At 34.9% G+C, this 18193-nt stretch overlaps 2 protein-coding genes across 7 annotated transcripts in view; both read left to right on the top strand.

Annotated features, from left to right (window-relative positions):
* The window catches only part of rtf2 (replication termination factor 2), a 45161-nt gene extending 31700 nt beyond the window's left edge, over window positions 1-13461 (top strand). Inside the window, exons 6-9 of the mRNA XM_056270602.1 lie at window positions 3585-3698; window positions 3920-3971; window positions 11155-11235; window positions 13172-13461. Coding sequence (XP_056126577.1) covers window positions 3585-3698; window positions 3920-3971; window positions 11155-11235; window positions 13172-13371 — 447 coding nt within the window. The 3' untranslated portion in view covers window positions 13372-13461. The remainder of the gene's footprint in view (window positions 1-3584; window positions 3699-3919; window positions 3972-11154; window positions 11236-13171) is intronic.
* A 1418-nt stretch (window positions 13462-14879) lies between these two features.
* Window positions 14880-18193, top strand: part of tfap2c (transcription factor AP-2 gamma (activating enhancer binding protein 2 gamma)) — a 162033-nt gene continuing 158719 nt past the window's right edge. For 4 of the 6 annotated variants that reach the window (XM_056270369.1, XM_056270368.1, XM_056270372.1 and 1 more), the window contains exon 1: window positions 17785-18109. In XM_056270369.1, the coding sequence (XP_056126344.1) occupies window positions 18062-18109 (48 nt within the window). In that variant the 5' untranslated portion in view covers window positions 17785-18061. Of the gene's footprint in view, window positions 15145-17784; window positions 18110-18193 lie in introns of those variants that run through there. The other 2 variants (XM_056270371.1, XM_056270373.1) reach the window with 1 other exon arrangement.

An 18193-nucleotide genomic window follows, 5' to 3' on the forward strand; every position in this document is an offset into this window, starting at 1 on the left:
GAACTTGCAATGTATAACTATCAGACCGGCCCTCGCGGCCTCGAAACACTACCGGCCCACCGGGAAAAGTCCCGACTCCTCGGATTGCCATTCCGCTACTGCGCAGCGGCCACAGTATCACTTGTGCTCGCACATGCAGCATCTCGCTGTAGTGTGTCTCATGACAGCTGCAACTTCTTTGCTGCGTGTGTGAGGAGAAAAAACACAGACGTCCATAGGGAGGCGCTGGAAGCGTGCGTTGCACACACCAACATGAAATACGTCACTTACAAATCTGGAACGCGGTCATTCATAAAAGTATCGATACTAATAAATTTAGGAATCGTGACGTTTTTGATTTCCGAGAATCGCGATACTTTTGAAGGTTTGGTGTACCGTGCAACACTATTTGTATATAATGAAATTTAATGCTCAATCCCATTCCGACTAATACCCCTAAAGCTACCAGACTGACAAAGTGCTACGCCCAAGGGTTTAATCGAGATTACAAATAACAAAGGGGAGAAACACCTGTCTGGTGACTCTCTGCAAAGGGGAAAACTCAGAATATGTATTTGTGCACACAGAAGCTACTGGGGAAGCATTTAACAACCTAATTTAAGAAATTAAGTCTTCTGAAAAGCCAAACTGTTTAAGAGTGTAAGAGGTATTTAATCTCTACTCTGTCAAAAGCCTTTTTTAGCATGGGGAGAGATGATAACTTCATGTTTATCTGGCTGAGTATTTGTGTATATAACATTATAAAGACGTTGCAAATGATTAACAGCGTTACGACTATGATTAAATCCCATGTGATCACTTTAACATATTAGCTAAAGTACTTGCAATGAGTATAGAGCCTGTTCTTCCAACTATAATTTAAAGTTGACATTCAAAAATGAAGGTGAAAATGACCTGCAAGACTGACAAAGAGAAGGATCATTTTTATCTTTTCGAAGAAGAGATGTTGAAGCTTGTGTGAGTGTTGGAGGAAGGCATCCACTATAGCAAAGGATTCATTATAAACTGCCACAAGACTGAACTTGTCTTTTAACAACCTTTTTTCTTCATATGAGGTGTATAGAAAGTTATATTCAGTTTGAAGATGCAGTCTCTCTTTATATAAGTCAGGGCTGCTAGCTATGGCATACTGCTGAGCTGCTAATGGCATCTTAAAGGGTTAGTTCACCCAAAAATAAAAAAATTCTGTCAGTAATTACTCGCCAGTAATTAGTAATAGACTTTCGTTCATCTTCGGAACACAAATTAAGATATTTTTGATTAAATCTGAGAGCTGGATCAGCTAGAGCATATTTCACGTAGTGTAACTACGCAAAGCTTCTGTGTTGTACGTCATGCATCACACACACATGACCAGCGCCAATAGTGAGTCTACGTGTGACGTACAACACAGAAGCTTTGCGCAATATCACTACGTGAAATCTCGAGGCCCACAGAGAAGGAAATGAATAGTTGAATAAAGTCGTTATTTTTGTTTGTTTTTTGCGCACAAAAAGTATTCTCGCCGCTTGATAAGCTTAACATTGAGCCACTGTAGTCACTCGGACTATTTTAACGATGTCTTTCATAACTTTTGGGCCAGTCAGTTTCGATCCCTTAAGAAGCCTATGGAGGAGTGATCCAGCTCTCAGATTAGATTAAAAATATCTTAATTTGTGTTCCGAAGATGAACGAAAGTATTACGGGGTTAGAACAACATGAGGGAGAGTAATTACTGACAGAGTTTTCATTTTTGGGTGAACTAACCCTTTAAGTTTCTTTGAGCTTCATGGTTGTTTGTTCTTTAGAATAAGAAAATAAATATTATTTTGCCATGTAAATATGCTTTCAATGCTTCCCATAATATAGACCTTGAAATATCAGGCAAATCGTTAATTTGTAGGTAAAACTCTATCACTTTATTATTTAGATAAGTAACAAATTCTCCATCTGCCAAAGGGTTCAGCCTCCAGGGCTTAAAGGATGAGTAGAGGGGAAAACTGAGTAAAAAAGAAGAGGGGGCATGATTGGACATGACAATACTTTGATACGTACTTGTTGTAATAGAGGATATGATACTCTTTATCTACTTAGAAATAATCTATACAACTGTAGGAATGGTGCACAAGGGGATAAAAAAGGAAGACACTGTAGAGGAGGGGAAAAGAAATCTCCATTGGTCCAGCATCCTATATTGCTCACAGAAATTTTGAATGTTTAAAGCGGCCTCAGAGGGCTGTACAACTTTGGTTGAGGATCTGTCAAAAGATGTGTTCAAAACACAGTTAAAATCCCCACCTATAATTAATGTGTAATCTTCGACTTCGAATTATAATCATCAAAATTCGGAGCATATCTGTAAATGTGCTCATTTCTATAAATGAGAGAAAATCCTATTTCTCTTCATGACAGCATTCATGCCTTTTATGTTCCAAGTCGTAAAATCTAAGTCCGATTTATTAAGCTTGGACATGTAATCAAGAAACTAAATGTACCAATCATAATAAACAATTTAAGTGCATTGAAAACACTGTTTATTTCAATCGTATCTTTGTTCAGTTGTTTTTATTTGTGCGATTGCTAATGTTTATTAATTACTGAGTGTTTACGTGTCTTTAATAATGCTTAATTTATATTAGTTAGGCTAGATATTTTTTCTATGGTATTTTTTAAACATATTCAGCTACAATGAAATGTTTTGCAATAAGACTTAAAATAAATGTGAATGATATCTTTCGATATATTATTTATTTTTTACCTTATTGGAATCGAAATTAGGAATCGATAAGAATTGAAATCGATAAGCAGAGTCACAATCGGAATTGTTAATATTCAAACCATACCCAGCTTTATTTGTGACATATTACATTTTGGTGACTTCAAAATTCATATACTTCCATTATATAATATTTTGATGACTTGTGCTACTAGTGTGGAAAATAATTGAGTTTGAGTAGATATAGATTGACTAGTGTGTATTTTCACCAAAGTACAGGATCATCTCCTATTACCTCAGGAGAGGTTTGTTTTACAGTAGTTATCAATGTTTGTGTGCCAGTAACTTTTGCAAATAAGACGTATTGGTTACGTCTTCTTCCAGTGAAGCTGTGTTATCTATTGCTTAGATCTTAAGCCGGGTTTGATTGCTCTATAATTTCTACTGTTTTAAAATGTAATGCAAATCCCTTCTAATGCCATTGATTTTTCTTCTCTCCATGACAGTGCCATGAATATATTTCCATGTGTAAATAGCATAACTTTGAATGAATCATACGCCTCATTTAGTCTCGTACATTTTAGCAAAGTTTGAGCCCAGTGGTAAAGGTTGCTCATGCCTCAAGTCAATAATTATGTCATGATTTGTAAAAAAAAATTCTAGTTTGCTAATAACTAACTAGTCAAACCTTAAAATGCAAGCACTTTAGTTGTATCAGAGAACACTGTGATGTCAGTGGTTGATTGAAACTGATTTAAAAAAAAATTATTATTATTAAAAAATATATATATATGTATACATGTTTTTTGTGCCAAAAACAGTCATTTATTTAAATAATAAAAATTTTCATTCATTAAATTTTCATGTTCTTGTTGTTGTTTTTTTATAGTGTGGAGATCCTTTCAAAGAAGACGACCTTGTGGTTCTGAATGGGGCTAAAGAGGAAGTGGAAAAGCTGCAGAAGGCCATGGAGGAGCGCCGAACAAAGGCTAAAACTGCTAAAGTAAACTGATGCCTTGCTGGTGTAGAATTACAGTGGTGTTTGGGATGTGCTTGATGGGGAATGAGATTTAAAAACCACCATTAATGCAAACCCATATCCGTAATCTAACTCACTGAGAGTAGAGGAAGTGAAAATGAACGAGCACAACACATTCACTTAATTTTTAAAAGCACTCTTTTGTGTTATTAACTATCCTTATTTTTTCTTACTTTGTCTTACAGAAATCAAAGAAGAGCAAAGATACTAAAGTCTCCAAGAAGCAGGATTTAGAAGGTACAGTAACACATACGGTTTGCATTATAAATCACATTAAAGTTCTGACTTTCTGATCAGTATTTCTTGTACAAATTAATGCTTATCAGTGACGTCATTCATCCTCAGCCAAATTAAAGAAAAAGTTCACTCAAATGAATATTTGGTTTCATTTAATCACCCGTTTCTCATTCCATGCCCGTATTAATTTCTTTCTTCTATTCACTGACAAATAATCAGTGTCAAGTCATGTGACTTGCAAGATTCGATTCCACTAATTGTCTGTGATGTTATATATTGAGCAATACAATTCTAAAGAAGCCTTTTTTTTTTAACACATACATGAATGAATTTTAGAGCTCACACGGAGAGGAAGATTTTCAACGGATAACTTTCAGTACTCTGTTCCTCACACAAAACTTATCATTTGGCTTCAGAAGGCTTTGTGTTCAATATACAAAATCCACTTTAGGTCTGCCTCAAATCTCAGTTTTGTTGTTTGAGCTGTTAAGTTTTCTAAGAATGTTTAGTTATGCATTAGACATAATTCCAGTGGGTGAATTTCTCTCTTTGTAAACAGCCCCTTTCCCTTGTGTGAAAGTTGTATTGGATTTACCGGCTTTACCGGCATTGCATCATCAAGACAGCTGTGTTGAAAGATTGAAAGTAATTCAGACAAGTTTAGTAAGAAAATCTATCGTCTCATGTTAACACATAATCTACTGTTTAAAAATTTGGGCTCAGTACGGTTTTTAATTAATTAATAAGAGATTAAAATTTGTATTCAACAAGGATGCATTAAATTGATCAAAAGTGACAGTAAATGCATTTATAATGTTACAAAAGATTTCTATTTCAAATGCTTTGATCAAAGAAGCCTGATGAATATTGTCATTGTTTCCACAAAATTATGAAGCAGCACAATTGTTCTCAACATTGATGATAAGAAATGTTTCTTGAGCCGCAAATCAGCATATTAGAATGATTTCTGAAGGATCATGTAACACTGAAGACTCAGATATTCAGCTTTGATCACAGGAATAAATTGTATTTTACAATACATCCCCATAGAAAACGGTTATTTTAAGTTGTGATAATTCACAATGTTATTTATTTATCAATGAAAAGTAGCCTTTTGTGAGCAGAAGAGACTTACTGACCCCATACTTTGAATGGTAGTGTATAATGGCAAAGTAAACGTTTATGACCAGATGAGTGTGAGGGGCCGTACAAGCCAAAATCCATTCTTCTACTGTCACACACATACATTCTCCTTTCACATATATACATTTCTACTCTCACACACACATTCTCCTTTCACATACATACATTTCTACTCTCACACACACATTCTCCTTTCACATACATACATTTCTACTCTCACACACATACATTCTCCTTTCACATACATACATTTCTACTCTCACACACACACATTCTCCTTTCACATACATACATTTCTACTCTCACACACATACATTCTCCTTTCACATACATACATTTCTACTCTCACACACACACATTCTCCTTTCACATACATACATTTCTACTCTCACACACATACATTCTCCTTTCACATACATTTCTGCTCTCACACACATACATTCTCCTCTCACATACATACATTTCTACTGTCACACACACAGACACAGACACACACACACACACACACACACACACACACACACACACACCTACATTCACCTTTCACATACATACATTTCTATTCTCACACACACACATTCTCCTTTCACATACATACATTTCTACTCTCACACACATACATTCTCCTTTCACATACATACATTTCTACTCTCACACACATACATTCTCCTTTCACATACATACATTTCTACTCTCACACACACACATTCTCCTTTCACATACATACATTTCTACTCTCACACACACACATTCTCCTTTCACATACATACATTTCTACTCTCACACACATACATTCTCCTTTCACATACATTTCTGCTCTCACACACATACATTCTCCTCTCACATACATAGATTTCTACTGTCACACACACAGACACAGACACACACACACACACACACACACACCTACATTCACCTTTCACATACATACATTTCTATTCTCACACACATACATTCTCCTTTCACACACATTTCTGCTCTCACACACATACATTCTCCTCTCACATACATACATTTCTACTGTCACACACACAGACACAGACACACACACACACCTACATTCACCTTTCACATACATACATTTCTATTCTCACACACACTTACATACTCCTTTCACATACATACATTTCTGCTCTCACACACACATTCTCCTTTCACATATATTTATTTTTTGTTGTTGTTTTTGGTATCCATTACTTCCTCTTTAAGCAGCTTTAAACAATCCTGTTTTCTTTTCAAGTACAGTTTTTACTTTTTGGAGTAAGTAGCAATGAACATGAAATCAGACAATTTTTTAATAATGTGCTGGAATGTATTGAGCAAATGCAAAGAGAAACAGATTATTTTGTGCATGATAGGCTGCATTGTGAACTTTATCACATTCAAACCCTATGTGGATTTCTGTCAGTCTCACGATTTGTTGAGGATTCAAGAAATAGAGCAGCAACAGTAAATACATTGGAGCCCATATATGGATGTCTAAATGTAGTGCGGACTGCTTATGAATCCAGACAAAGAATCAGTTATGTCCTGTTGAACCAGTGTTAATTTTGACAGCAGATTTTGATTTAGTTTTAGTCATAGTCTTTTGACTAAAATGCCATTTAGTTTTAGTCATATTTTAGTCATCTGAATTGTTTTAGTTTTAGTCTAGTTTTAGTCGACTAAATCTTCAGTAGATTTAGTCGACTAAAATTTAATGGGTTTAGTTAAATTGTAATGCATTAATTTAGAATTTCTCTAAAATTTCCAAACCTAATCTATTAACCTGTTAATATTAATAATTTTTAAAGTTTGAACATACAATACAGACACAGATTTAGCACTGTGACATAAAATAATATCTTAAAATTAAATAAAAACACTTCTCCTAAAGTAGAACAGTCTCTTTTTTTTCTTCAATGAATGATTATGCAGTCTTACTTACATACATTATTCTTTATTCTTCCAAGCAGACATATTTATTTGTATGAATTAAATATAGTTAATCCTTATTAAAGCTATTAAATAGCAGTGAATGCTTTTCTCTTTTTAATTTGTTGTTTGATTAATATTAAGTGCACAGACGGCATTCGGTTTATTACGCACTGTCACTTTAAGACCGAGTGTGCAGATCCATGGACTGATGTGATGCACATCCGATATTCTCACAACTGTACGTTCTGTAAAGACATATCTGACTGTGTTTACGTGAATACTCTCCAAAACGGACATTTAGACATAATGTTGTGTATTTTTCCATTCAGACGCGAAAGAGAGCTCAGTTCAGTCCTTGTGCAGGGCTGCACGCGTCGGGTTGGGTTTGTGTGTTTGTTTGTGTGTGTGCGCGCGCACAGAAAAAATAAAGAATAAAGCTCTCTTTCGCGTCGTCACTCTTATTCAGATCTATCCATATGTCTGGTCTTCTCTTTCTCCCAGACGTTTACATTTTTGAACGATTTATGAGAAGCGCATGCCAACTCCTGTCCTGCCGGGTAGATCAGCACGTTACAATTCAAATGTGCGCATCTTCCACAAACGCAACTCAGTTCTGAATGGATCTCTTCCCCAATCGTCCCTCTCTAACATTTTCGTCTAGTTTTTATTAGTTGACGAAAATGTCAATACATTTTCGTCATAGTTGTCGTCATTTAAAACTGGTTTTTATTTAGTTATCGTCTCGTTTTCGTCTGTGAAAAAATGTCGTTGACGAATAATTTTCGTCATTATTTTCGTCAACGAAATTAACACTGTGTTGAACACACAGAAAAGGCTGTTTTTCTGGTGGCACATATCATTTTTATTTCTGTCACACACTGTACAATCTGCAATTTCAACAAAGACAATAATAAATTAGTTTTTTGTTTCACAGTGTTGAAATAGCTGGCAGTGTGACTTCTTCATGTCAAAAAGTGAAACGCTCTTTCAATTAACTCACATTACACATTTATCTGATACTGTATGGTCACAGAAAATTAAACTGTGTATTCCACCAAATAAAACAATAGGCCTACTGACATTAGCATTTCAGTACTCAGACTATATAAAGCTCAATTAACATACACCAACTCTACAAGCACTTTACATAGCTTTTTAACTTTATAACTGTAAACTCTCTTTACAAAAATATTGAGTGCACTGATAACTAATCTCTTTTAAACATTGTCAAATCGCGATCTCCCGCACGACATCCAACAGCGTGAAAAAAAGTTATCTCGCTGCTGTTCCTGAATTTACCGTAATCATTGTAATAGGCGCACACCCATTTTTTTGACGGCTGGACCAACCAACACAAGTTTCAAAAACGAAAATAGGGAATCGATTTTAATGGGCTTTATTTTTATTTTTTTTACCAAAAATGTGTTTTAGGTGGACAGATCAATACAGTACACATAACATGTAGGATGTTGGAAAATAACAATGTCTTTTCATTGTTAACCAAATGCTTTTTAATATTCGCTATTACTTCAATGCAAGTGAACAAGCGCGCCGTTATTTGTTGCTTAGTGACGTGTGTGTTCAAGTAAGCCAGACCAACCGCAGTCCGGTGACCCCGGTCGCGCCAGACCTGCCTTCTGTTTCCACTATATTCCCTCTCACACATATACATTATTCTCTTACATACATATATACACTTCTTACATACATTTATTATTTATAGTATTAAATGTATACTTTGAATACATTTGCATAAGAGTAAAATGTATATGTGTGAAAGGAGAATGTGTGTGTGTGAGTAGAAATGTATATTATGTGAAAGGAGAATGTATGTGTGTGAGAGTGGAAATGTATATATGTGAGAGGAGAATGTAGGCCTATGTGTGTGAGAGTAGAAATGTTATATATGTGAAAGGAGAATGTATGTGTGTGAGAGTAGAAATGTATATACGTGAAAGGAGAATGTGTGTGTGTGAGAGTAGAAATGTATATATGTGAGAGGAGAATGTATGTGTGTGTGAGTAGAAATGTATATATGTGAAAGGAGAATGTATGTGTGTGTGAGAGTAGAAGAATGAATTTTGGCTTGTTTGGCTCTTCATAGATGAGCGTTCTCACTGTAAGGACATGATCAGGACCGAAGTAAAGCTTGATGAATTTCTGCTTTTGTCACACTGAATTTTGAAGAGGGATTTTAATACAGCTTGAGTGCTATGGGTAATATCTGTGACATGCTGTTGATTTCCACAGAAAATAATTTACATTTGTGCAAACAAGCACAAATGCACGCACGTACAATGGAAGTCAAGGCTTGTCAATAATTAACAAGGCGCCGAGATAAGCTCATGGTTTCCAAAGTATAGCCACAAAACCTAAGCATTTTGAATGAATGAATGAGGCATTTATATAGCGCTTTCATATGTACTATTGTACACCCAAAGCGCTTTACAATCATATCAGGGGTTCTCTCCTCAACCATCACCAGTGTGCAGCATCCACAGTACAACGGCGCCAGTGCACTCACCACACACCAGCTATAGTTGGAGAGGAGAGAGAGTGATAGAGCCAATTCAGTGGATTCAAAAAGTCATTTTATGTATTAAAATAGGATTAGTGTGAGAAAATTGCTTGTTAATCTTGTCTGTGAACACGGTAGCTTTTGCACAATACCCACAAGCCAAGAAGGATACCAGAAGGGTCTTTATAAATACAAATTCAACACTGCTTTAACAACATAAGAACTTCACTTTTCTAAAAAAATTTAAAAAAGCCCCATAGACCTCTAATTTAAGGGCATTTCTACTTAACTGAGGGACAAGTCAGAATGAAGTCTGTGGAGATTCTGTGGAAAGTACTTTTATCGAACCCATAGCATTCCTGTATAAGTAAATATGTGAGGCTTGAATAAAGGTTAAACTTCGCATAGAAATAACTGAGTTATCAATGTAGGACAAATGTCAATATTAACAGAATTTTATTTTATCAACCCTTTTAGTTTTGCTTCAGCATAAAGTCGGGCTAAAGTAAAGTGTACATGTGATTGATTATCCATGAGCTAATCTCACATGTAAATGTTGCTTTAGCCTGATTCATACTGAAGCAAAACTAAAAACTGTGGATTAAAAATTAATGTTCATGTAAAGTTCATACTTTAATAACTTTCAAAACTGATAAAACCCTAATACAGATTCAATCAAAATGGGAAAGAAGCTGTAATTATCCATAACCTTTTATAGATGCACACAGAGAGGGGGAAAACTTCCTTTTCTTCTAAAAATAGCAAGATTTTTTGAAAATATATTTTTGTATATTTATATATGTTTGTATCCCCCCCACACACACACACCCTGGAAATGGATAAATGAGTTAGCCATACAGGCTGCATTTATTAATAAGTCATTAGTTCTTCACAGTTCAATAATTCTTAACAGAGCATTTGATCAAAGTTCAGTGCCATGTTTCATACTATTTGAGTGCACATTAACTGATAACGGTTACATGGTATGATACAGTTTGACAAAAAGCTCTTATTTTATTTAAGCTGAGATCCTTCTGTTGTGTCTTGGATGAAATATATATATATATATATATATATATATATATATACTGTGTAATAATATTTATATATATATATATATATATACTGTGTAATAATATTTATATGTATATATATATATATGTGTATATACTGTGTAATAATATTTATATATATATATATATATATACTGTGTAATATTTATTTATATTTGTATGTTTTCTGTGTTGGGATGCATAACTGTATGAGGGTAGAAGATGCATAATATGTCTGTGAGCTTTTCTAACATCAGGATGGATGTTAGATTAAAACATGAACAACATGTATGCATTTTATTTTAAATAGACATGCAGTGTTGTTAACTAAGTTTTAAACATTTAATATGAGCTTTAACAAAATGCTGTATAGAATCATTTGTGAATGAGACTTCACGAAGCATCAACTCAACCTTATTATCATGCATATTCTCAAAAAACAATGTTTTATGCTGTTTAAACTTCCCCTATAATGGTTAAACTACTTACTTTTAGTACTTTACTAAACTAGTGCGAAACTACTCAATATAAATTTTTTTCTTTTCTCTTATAGTGGCAGAAAGCTGTGATTTACCCAAAGACGCATCAGAGACTAAATCTGCATCACTGAATGGAGACGACGGCAGTGAATCAGGTATCCCAGCATGCCAGGGTACAGAGGGGCTGTGGCTAGATTTACATTTGAGATTGAACTATATGTACATGGTTTAGAAAGCACAATTATGTAAGTGTTGGTTTCTGAAATGAGGAATCTGTATCTGTACCGGAGGGGCAGAATGAACACATGTAGATGTGATGTATTTCATCATCGTTTTGGAGGAAGGAAAGGAAAACTCGTGGAAATCTGTTGCCGTTTAAATTCGAAATAAATGTATTGCAGCTGCATTCATTACTTAATAACACAACGTAGTCAGGTCATGTAAAACATTTATCAATGCATACTGGTTCACATTATTTATAAATAGTAGGCAGTATGTACAGTGTTATATAGTACTGTAGGCAATATAATATTTTATTTTTGTTATATCCATCATGACAGCAGAGGAAGAGAACTAATGTTGTCTTGTACGACTCCAGCACAGGCTTTTTAATAAATCTGTTCGCATTTTCATTTAACTTAATTTATCTTTAGCTGGAGTAAACACCATTAAAAAGTTTGGGCCAGTAAGATTTTTAAATGTTTTTTTTTTTGGAAGAAGTCAATTATGCTCACCAAGGCTACATTTATTTGATCAAAAATACAGTAAAAACAGTAATATTGTGAAATAATATTACAATTTAAAATATATCTGTTTCTATGTGAATATATAGTAAAATGTAATTTATTCCTGTGATCAAAGCTGAATTTTCATCATCATTACTCCAGTCTTCAGTGTCACATGATCCTTCAGAAATCACTCTAATATGATGATCTGATGCTCAAGAAACATTTATTATTATCAGACGACTTTGTGGAAACTGTGATTCAATTTTTTAGGAATCTTTGATGACTAGATTGTTCAAAAGAACAGCATTTATTTGATATAGAAACTTTTATAACATTCTAAATGTCTTTTTTTTGGTCACTTTTGATCAAGTGAATGCATCTTCCCTGAATAAAAGTAATTTCTTTCTAAAATAAATCTTGACCCCAAATTTTTGTACGGCACTGCGTTTGAATATTTGCATCTATTTATAATTATATGCATCTATTAGTACACATTTGGTGTATTATATACATGCATATGGAAGTATAGGTCCTCTATGACCCATAATGCTTACAGTGCTGGTCAGAATTATTTCCCCCCTTGGTAAATATGATCAAAGACGGCTGTAAAAAATAAATCTGCATTGTTAATCCTTTTGATATTTTATTTAAAAAAAATAGGAAAAATCTAACCTTTCATTGAAGGCATTATAGGAGAACATATTATATTAAAATAAAAAATAAGTAAAAAACATTACTTTTTGCAACCTCCTCTTTCCAAGATAACAGCTCTGAGTGTTCTCCTATAATGCCTTCAATGAAAGGTTAGATCTTTCCTATTTTTAAAAATAAAATATCAAAAGGATTACCAATGCAGATTTATTTTTTACACCCATCTTTAATCATATTTACCAAGGGGGCAAATAATTCTGACCAGCACTGCATATCTGTATTAAAAATATAATCAATAACAACACAAAACATCTTACTTGCCATCCTTTTCTCAAACTGTGGTGTCCTCATGTGAATCACTAGCAAATGATTTACCCCCACTATGCAAATGAAGTGGCGAATTCATCTAGGGACTCTGGATTGTCTTGTCCTCAAAAAAAAGAGAGAGAGATAGAGAGAGAGTTGTCAGCATTGTTATAGGATGCAGCCTGGACAGTATAGAGAACATACAAAAGACTACAATCCAGAAAGAATTTAAGAAAAGATTATAATCATGCCACTTTTGTCAGACAGTTTTTATGACAACATTAAACACAGAGGTCAGTCATGCAGAATTATAGATAAGCGTCCATGATAGTTAGTGGTTTGCATGTAACATCACACCCTGACGCTTATGAATGCTTAATAATGGATGTGTTTTTCCCGCGCTCAGCTCCGGGACCGTCCACATCCGGCGAGAGCTCGAAGACGTTAAAGGCGCCCGTGGGTCTCGTCGTCGGCAGCAAAAGATCAATCCAAGCCATGGGGGATAAATCTGAGACCTACAAGTCCCTCTTCACCTCCCACAGCTCTGCCAAACGTACCAAAGACCAGATCTCCAACTGGGTCACACACACACCGTACCACTTTTGAGTGCGCTCTTCCTAGTGAAGCTCGCTCTCTAGTGGTCAGGCTTTGGCGGAGCGACACTCTGCTGGAGTAATGCATTGTTTTAGCTTATTTCTTTTTCTTTCACCATCAGTAACATTGCATTTTGCATTTACCTTGATTCGATCATCTTAATTTTGTTGCATGATTAAGTGTTTGTTTAGTATATCCATGTTGGCTCGAGTTATTTGACCGGATTGTGCTTTGCAGCAATATCTTATTTTAAACCACTTAATTTCAAGTAAAACAAGTTTATAGGCAGATATCTTTGTGTGTTTTCCATCCTCAGGAACATGAACGTGTGTTCCTGAAAGAGCTGTTGTTATTACCGAGTGTTTGTTACGGTATAACTGAAATAACCCACTAGTTACAGTAGTTATGCATTGTACGTTTAAAGATGCGTTATATGTGGATACAATAAAGGTCCAATCTGGAAAAAAATCATGCATCATTTCTTATTATTTGTTAGTTATGGCACTCAAATTCTGCTTTTGACCACAGGGTGGCAGTAGATGTCTACGAATAAGCGCTTTCCCAGTCAATCCCTATTAGATCTGTTGTAGCTGACAGTCTGCAGTTCCTTTATGTCCGTGTGTGTGTGTGTGTGTGTGTGGCCTGGTAAAACTACATTATTGGGACAAAATGTCCCTATAAAGATGGCAATATCCAAAATCCTTCTCCTTTTTTTTGGTCCCCTTGAGGAAAACGGCTTATAAATCACACTCTGTCATGTTTTTTGGAAATGTAAAACTGCAAAATGTTTTCTGTGATGGGAGGTTTTAATGGTAGGGTTAGTTTCGTGGGATAGAAATATATAGTTTGTACAGTATAAAATCATTGGCTATGGAAAGTCCCCATAAAATATGAGAACACAACGTGTGTGTGTGTGTGTGTCTCAGCAATTACAGCAATGTGCGTGAGAAAGCCTGAGAAATACCTAGAATGTCAGTCAAACTTCACAATGCCTTGTATTACTGTCAGAATTGTGTGCAACATGTTCTGTGGAAGCTGTCATTAAGCATATATAAATATAAAGCTTATTTAAAGAAAGCCTTGCAGGGCTAATTCAATAATATAATATAGGCTGAGGAAGGTTCCTATCATAGAAAACCTGGAAATATCAGCTAATTTTGAAATATAGCTAACTTCGATTGTCACACTGAAAAATGATATGATCAATAAATTATGACAACGTGTTTTTACATTGTTTAACTCATCAAAATAAGTTACGCATGTGTCAGCTTTCATTTTTTAAAGTCCGTTTAAGTTGAAATGACTTATAAGGTCAGTGTAGCCTACTTAAAAATTTAGGCAGCAACTTTTAAAAAAAAAGAAGGTTTTTTTTACTGTCACTAAATCACGGATTTGAATGGGCAAGTCTGTTACAATTTAATCTAGTTATAATTAGCTCTAAAATGCGTATCTTAATTAGCCTAGAACAATCATTCTCATAAATCCATAACCAGTCTAACAAACGATTAGACCAAATGTGTGGGAATTCTTTTGATGGCCTTGTCTTGCTTTTTAATTAAAGCGGCGTTGTGCAAGTGTGTTGCTCCTCCACAGAGTTGGCGTGATGACTAATCATCCTCATCGATCGGAATGTTCAGGTGTTCCGAGAGTCCGCGCATGCGCTCTGCCTGTCCTGCGCATCCAGGTGTACGCCGGGCGCGCGCGTGATGCGAGCATTCACTGCTTCACTGCGGGACTGAACAGCGAGGAAAGCAGATGTCGATGCTGGAGAGGCTGGACTGGCGGGTAAGCTTTCAATTAAATTCGTTATCGCTATTGCATATTTATGCAAGGAGGGAAAAAAATTGGCTATTTTTAATAATCGACCTTTCGACAGATTTAGCATTGGTTTTGTTCATTTGTGACAGAGTAGCCTATATGGTTTAAATTCGTGCAAACTGGTGCCAGAACCTTCTGCTTGCGTTTGCAGAACGTATAGCCTGAAGATATCACCAACAACAATTATTCATAATAATAATAATAACAAAATGGCTGTGCTTTTATAGGGTGTAAACCTTAACCAGTTAATACCTGCATTCTCTCCGTGAAGACAATAGGAATCAATGCATTTCTCTAATTATCTAAATATTTATAGGCTAATTCGGTCTTGTTATTTGATCAGGCGCCTTATGCAAATTAATGGGAAAAAACACAAGCACTTAATCATAATTTCACATTTACAGTAGGAGACCGGGTAATTAAACACTCACTTTAGCCAATTAGAAATGAGCTACTATGTGAAAGCCTCTGTCAAAATGAAGGATTTACAAATTAAATCTATCTGATTTGACATTTTAAAAATAAAACAACAACATTTTGCTTATTGGTTATAATTTGATTTGTGATCATGTTAACGAATGTTTAATAACAAAGAATACACCATCTGACTTCATTAATTTGATAGATAACATCTCATCTTTCATCTAAATGATTTTAAAAGGCTAAACATCATGTCTGAGCTGCAATGTTTTTGTGTCGCACACATTTGTTTGGTCTAACATGCACACAAGTGACTAACATACACACAAACACATATAGCTTAAGTATGTAACAAGTTTTAAAGATAGGCCTATAAGAAAAAATACATTTCCGTAGATGTTTCCCTTAATTAAAATGCTTAAATTGAAATGCGCTTGAGGTTAATAATGGGTTTTATAAGATCATTCTGAAGTATATTTAATAAAATAACTAATGTTCAAAATTTAAAATGCTTTTTCTTTTTCTCTCTCTCTTGTTACACGGTTACAACTCAACTTTCAGTAACTTTCAGTAGTAATATAAGTTTGCGCTACAGACGTTTAACCATCATCGGTTTCGAGTTATTTTATATATTAACACTATATGTGTTAATAAACAAATGCTTAAACACAGAATGTATATTATATTTCTTTTGTATTGTATTTGAAAGCGCTTTTCCTTGTTCCGTGCAGCGCAGGGTCCGTATCAGGAATTGTTCATTTGAAAAGTGCTTCATGTTTTCTATTTCTTTTTTAATTTTAATTTTAAACAAAACTAATTAATTCCTTCGATTAGTACGATTTTTTTTTTTTTTTACAAAGCAATTTAATTTTTTTGAGACAAATTAATTTGTAAATGTCACATAGGCCTATATGTTAGTTTCGGGACGGAGAGTTTTGAGCTGAAATAAAACACTGACTGACAGTTAGGCCTATACTTACAATTATTACAATATCATATTGATGATTTAGCCTATCATTTAATTATTAAATAATTCGTAGTGATTCCGTTTTGCACCAGCGGCACACATGTAGAGTTTTACGCTCCAGGCTCTTTTATCTCTTGACTCTGCAGGCATCTAAAATAATAATAATAATAATGATGATTGTCTTATGACAACTGGCATTCCTGCATCTCAGTATTGCCTTGAGTGGAAGTTTTACTTGCGATTCCAGCAGGTTATATAAGAAGATGTCTCTCCCTCGGGGTTACAGTCGTTTCTGATGTGTGAAAGTATCTGACAGTAACACACACTCGTCTCGCGCTGTGAAGCTTCTCTCACACACACCAAACCCGCGCGCGCTTCATTCATTACAGAGATAAAACAGACACAATTACAATTAATTATCTTTCTTTCTTTCTTTCTTTCTTTCTTTCTTTCTTTCTTTCTTTCTTTCTTTCTTTCTTTCTTTCTTTCTTTCTTTCTTTCTTTCTTTCTTTCTTTCTTAAATGTTATTTATTTTTTTATTAATAATAATTATTATTATTACTATTATATTTAATTTATTTTCCTAAAAACCATTTTAGTATTTTATGTAGTAGCCTATTTTATTTTCTAATGCTGAATAACATATTATATTCAGAAAATAAATATTCTTTATTTTCTTTTTTCTTTTTAATGCATTTTCTTTACAAAGTACATGAATTCATGTTAAAAGATTACATGAATATTTATATCTATCTATCTATCTATCTATCTATCTATCTATCTATCTATCTATCTGTCTATCTGTCTATCTGTCTGTCTGTCTGTCTGTCTGTCTGTCTGTCTGTCTGTATATCTATCTGTCTGTCTGTCTGTCTATCTGTCTGTCTGTCGATAGGCCTATATCTTTTTAATTCGGGCAAACAATATTTATTATTATTATCAATGCTAGTAATTATTATAATGGAGTAAATAGCATTTAGTTTCAATAATAATAATTAGTGCGTAATTTAACATGCTTTGTTTGTATAATTAGTTTCAGTGAATAGCAAAACATCGCAACTTCTCGTCCAGGACAGATTTGCCCTCTGCACAGACGGATAGTTCTGTGATTGGCCCGTCGCTCTGACAGTGACCAATCAGCAGCGGGGTCTTCGCTCTGACGTAGCCATTGCAGTAGGTCACCGCCCACCGCTGGTTCATCCAAATATAGTAGTGAGAATCTAAAGAGAGTCAGTGAGTCGAGCCTGAGTCTGAGTCCGTCAGAGGGAGTCGAGTGCTTCTGTTCAGCGTGTGTGTTTGGACCGGAACCCTTCCAATTCGTTGCGCACAATTAGTTGTTGTCTCGAGCTGCATGAGTTTCTCTTCCTTCATCCTCCTTCTTCAACACTGAGTTGATGCTTCACTTCTGCGCAGCGCGCGCCGGACTCTCTGGATTATATTCTAGAACTCGAGCGATCATCTCCACATCTCCACACATCTGAGACTCGCGAACACAACATGCTGTGGAAATTAGCAGATAACGTGAAGTATGAGGATGACTGCGAGGTAAGAGGAAGAAGCGTTAGAATCTGGGTAAAGAGCAGCTTTTATTGGAGAATTGAGCATATGCGTTGTCTGTTTATAATTTAA

This window comes from Rhinichthys klamathensis, unplaced genomic scaffold (assembly GCF_029890125.1).
Source record: "Rhinichthys klamathensis goyatoka isolate OS25496 unplaced genomic scaffold, OSU_Roscu_1.1 h1tg000303l_1, whole genome shotgun sequence".
Taxonomy (NCBI): Eukaryota; Metazoa; Chordata; class Actinopteri; order Cypriniformes; family Leuciscidae; genus Rhinichthys; species Rhinichthys klamathensis.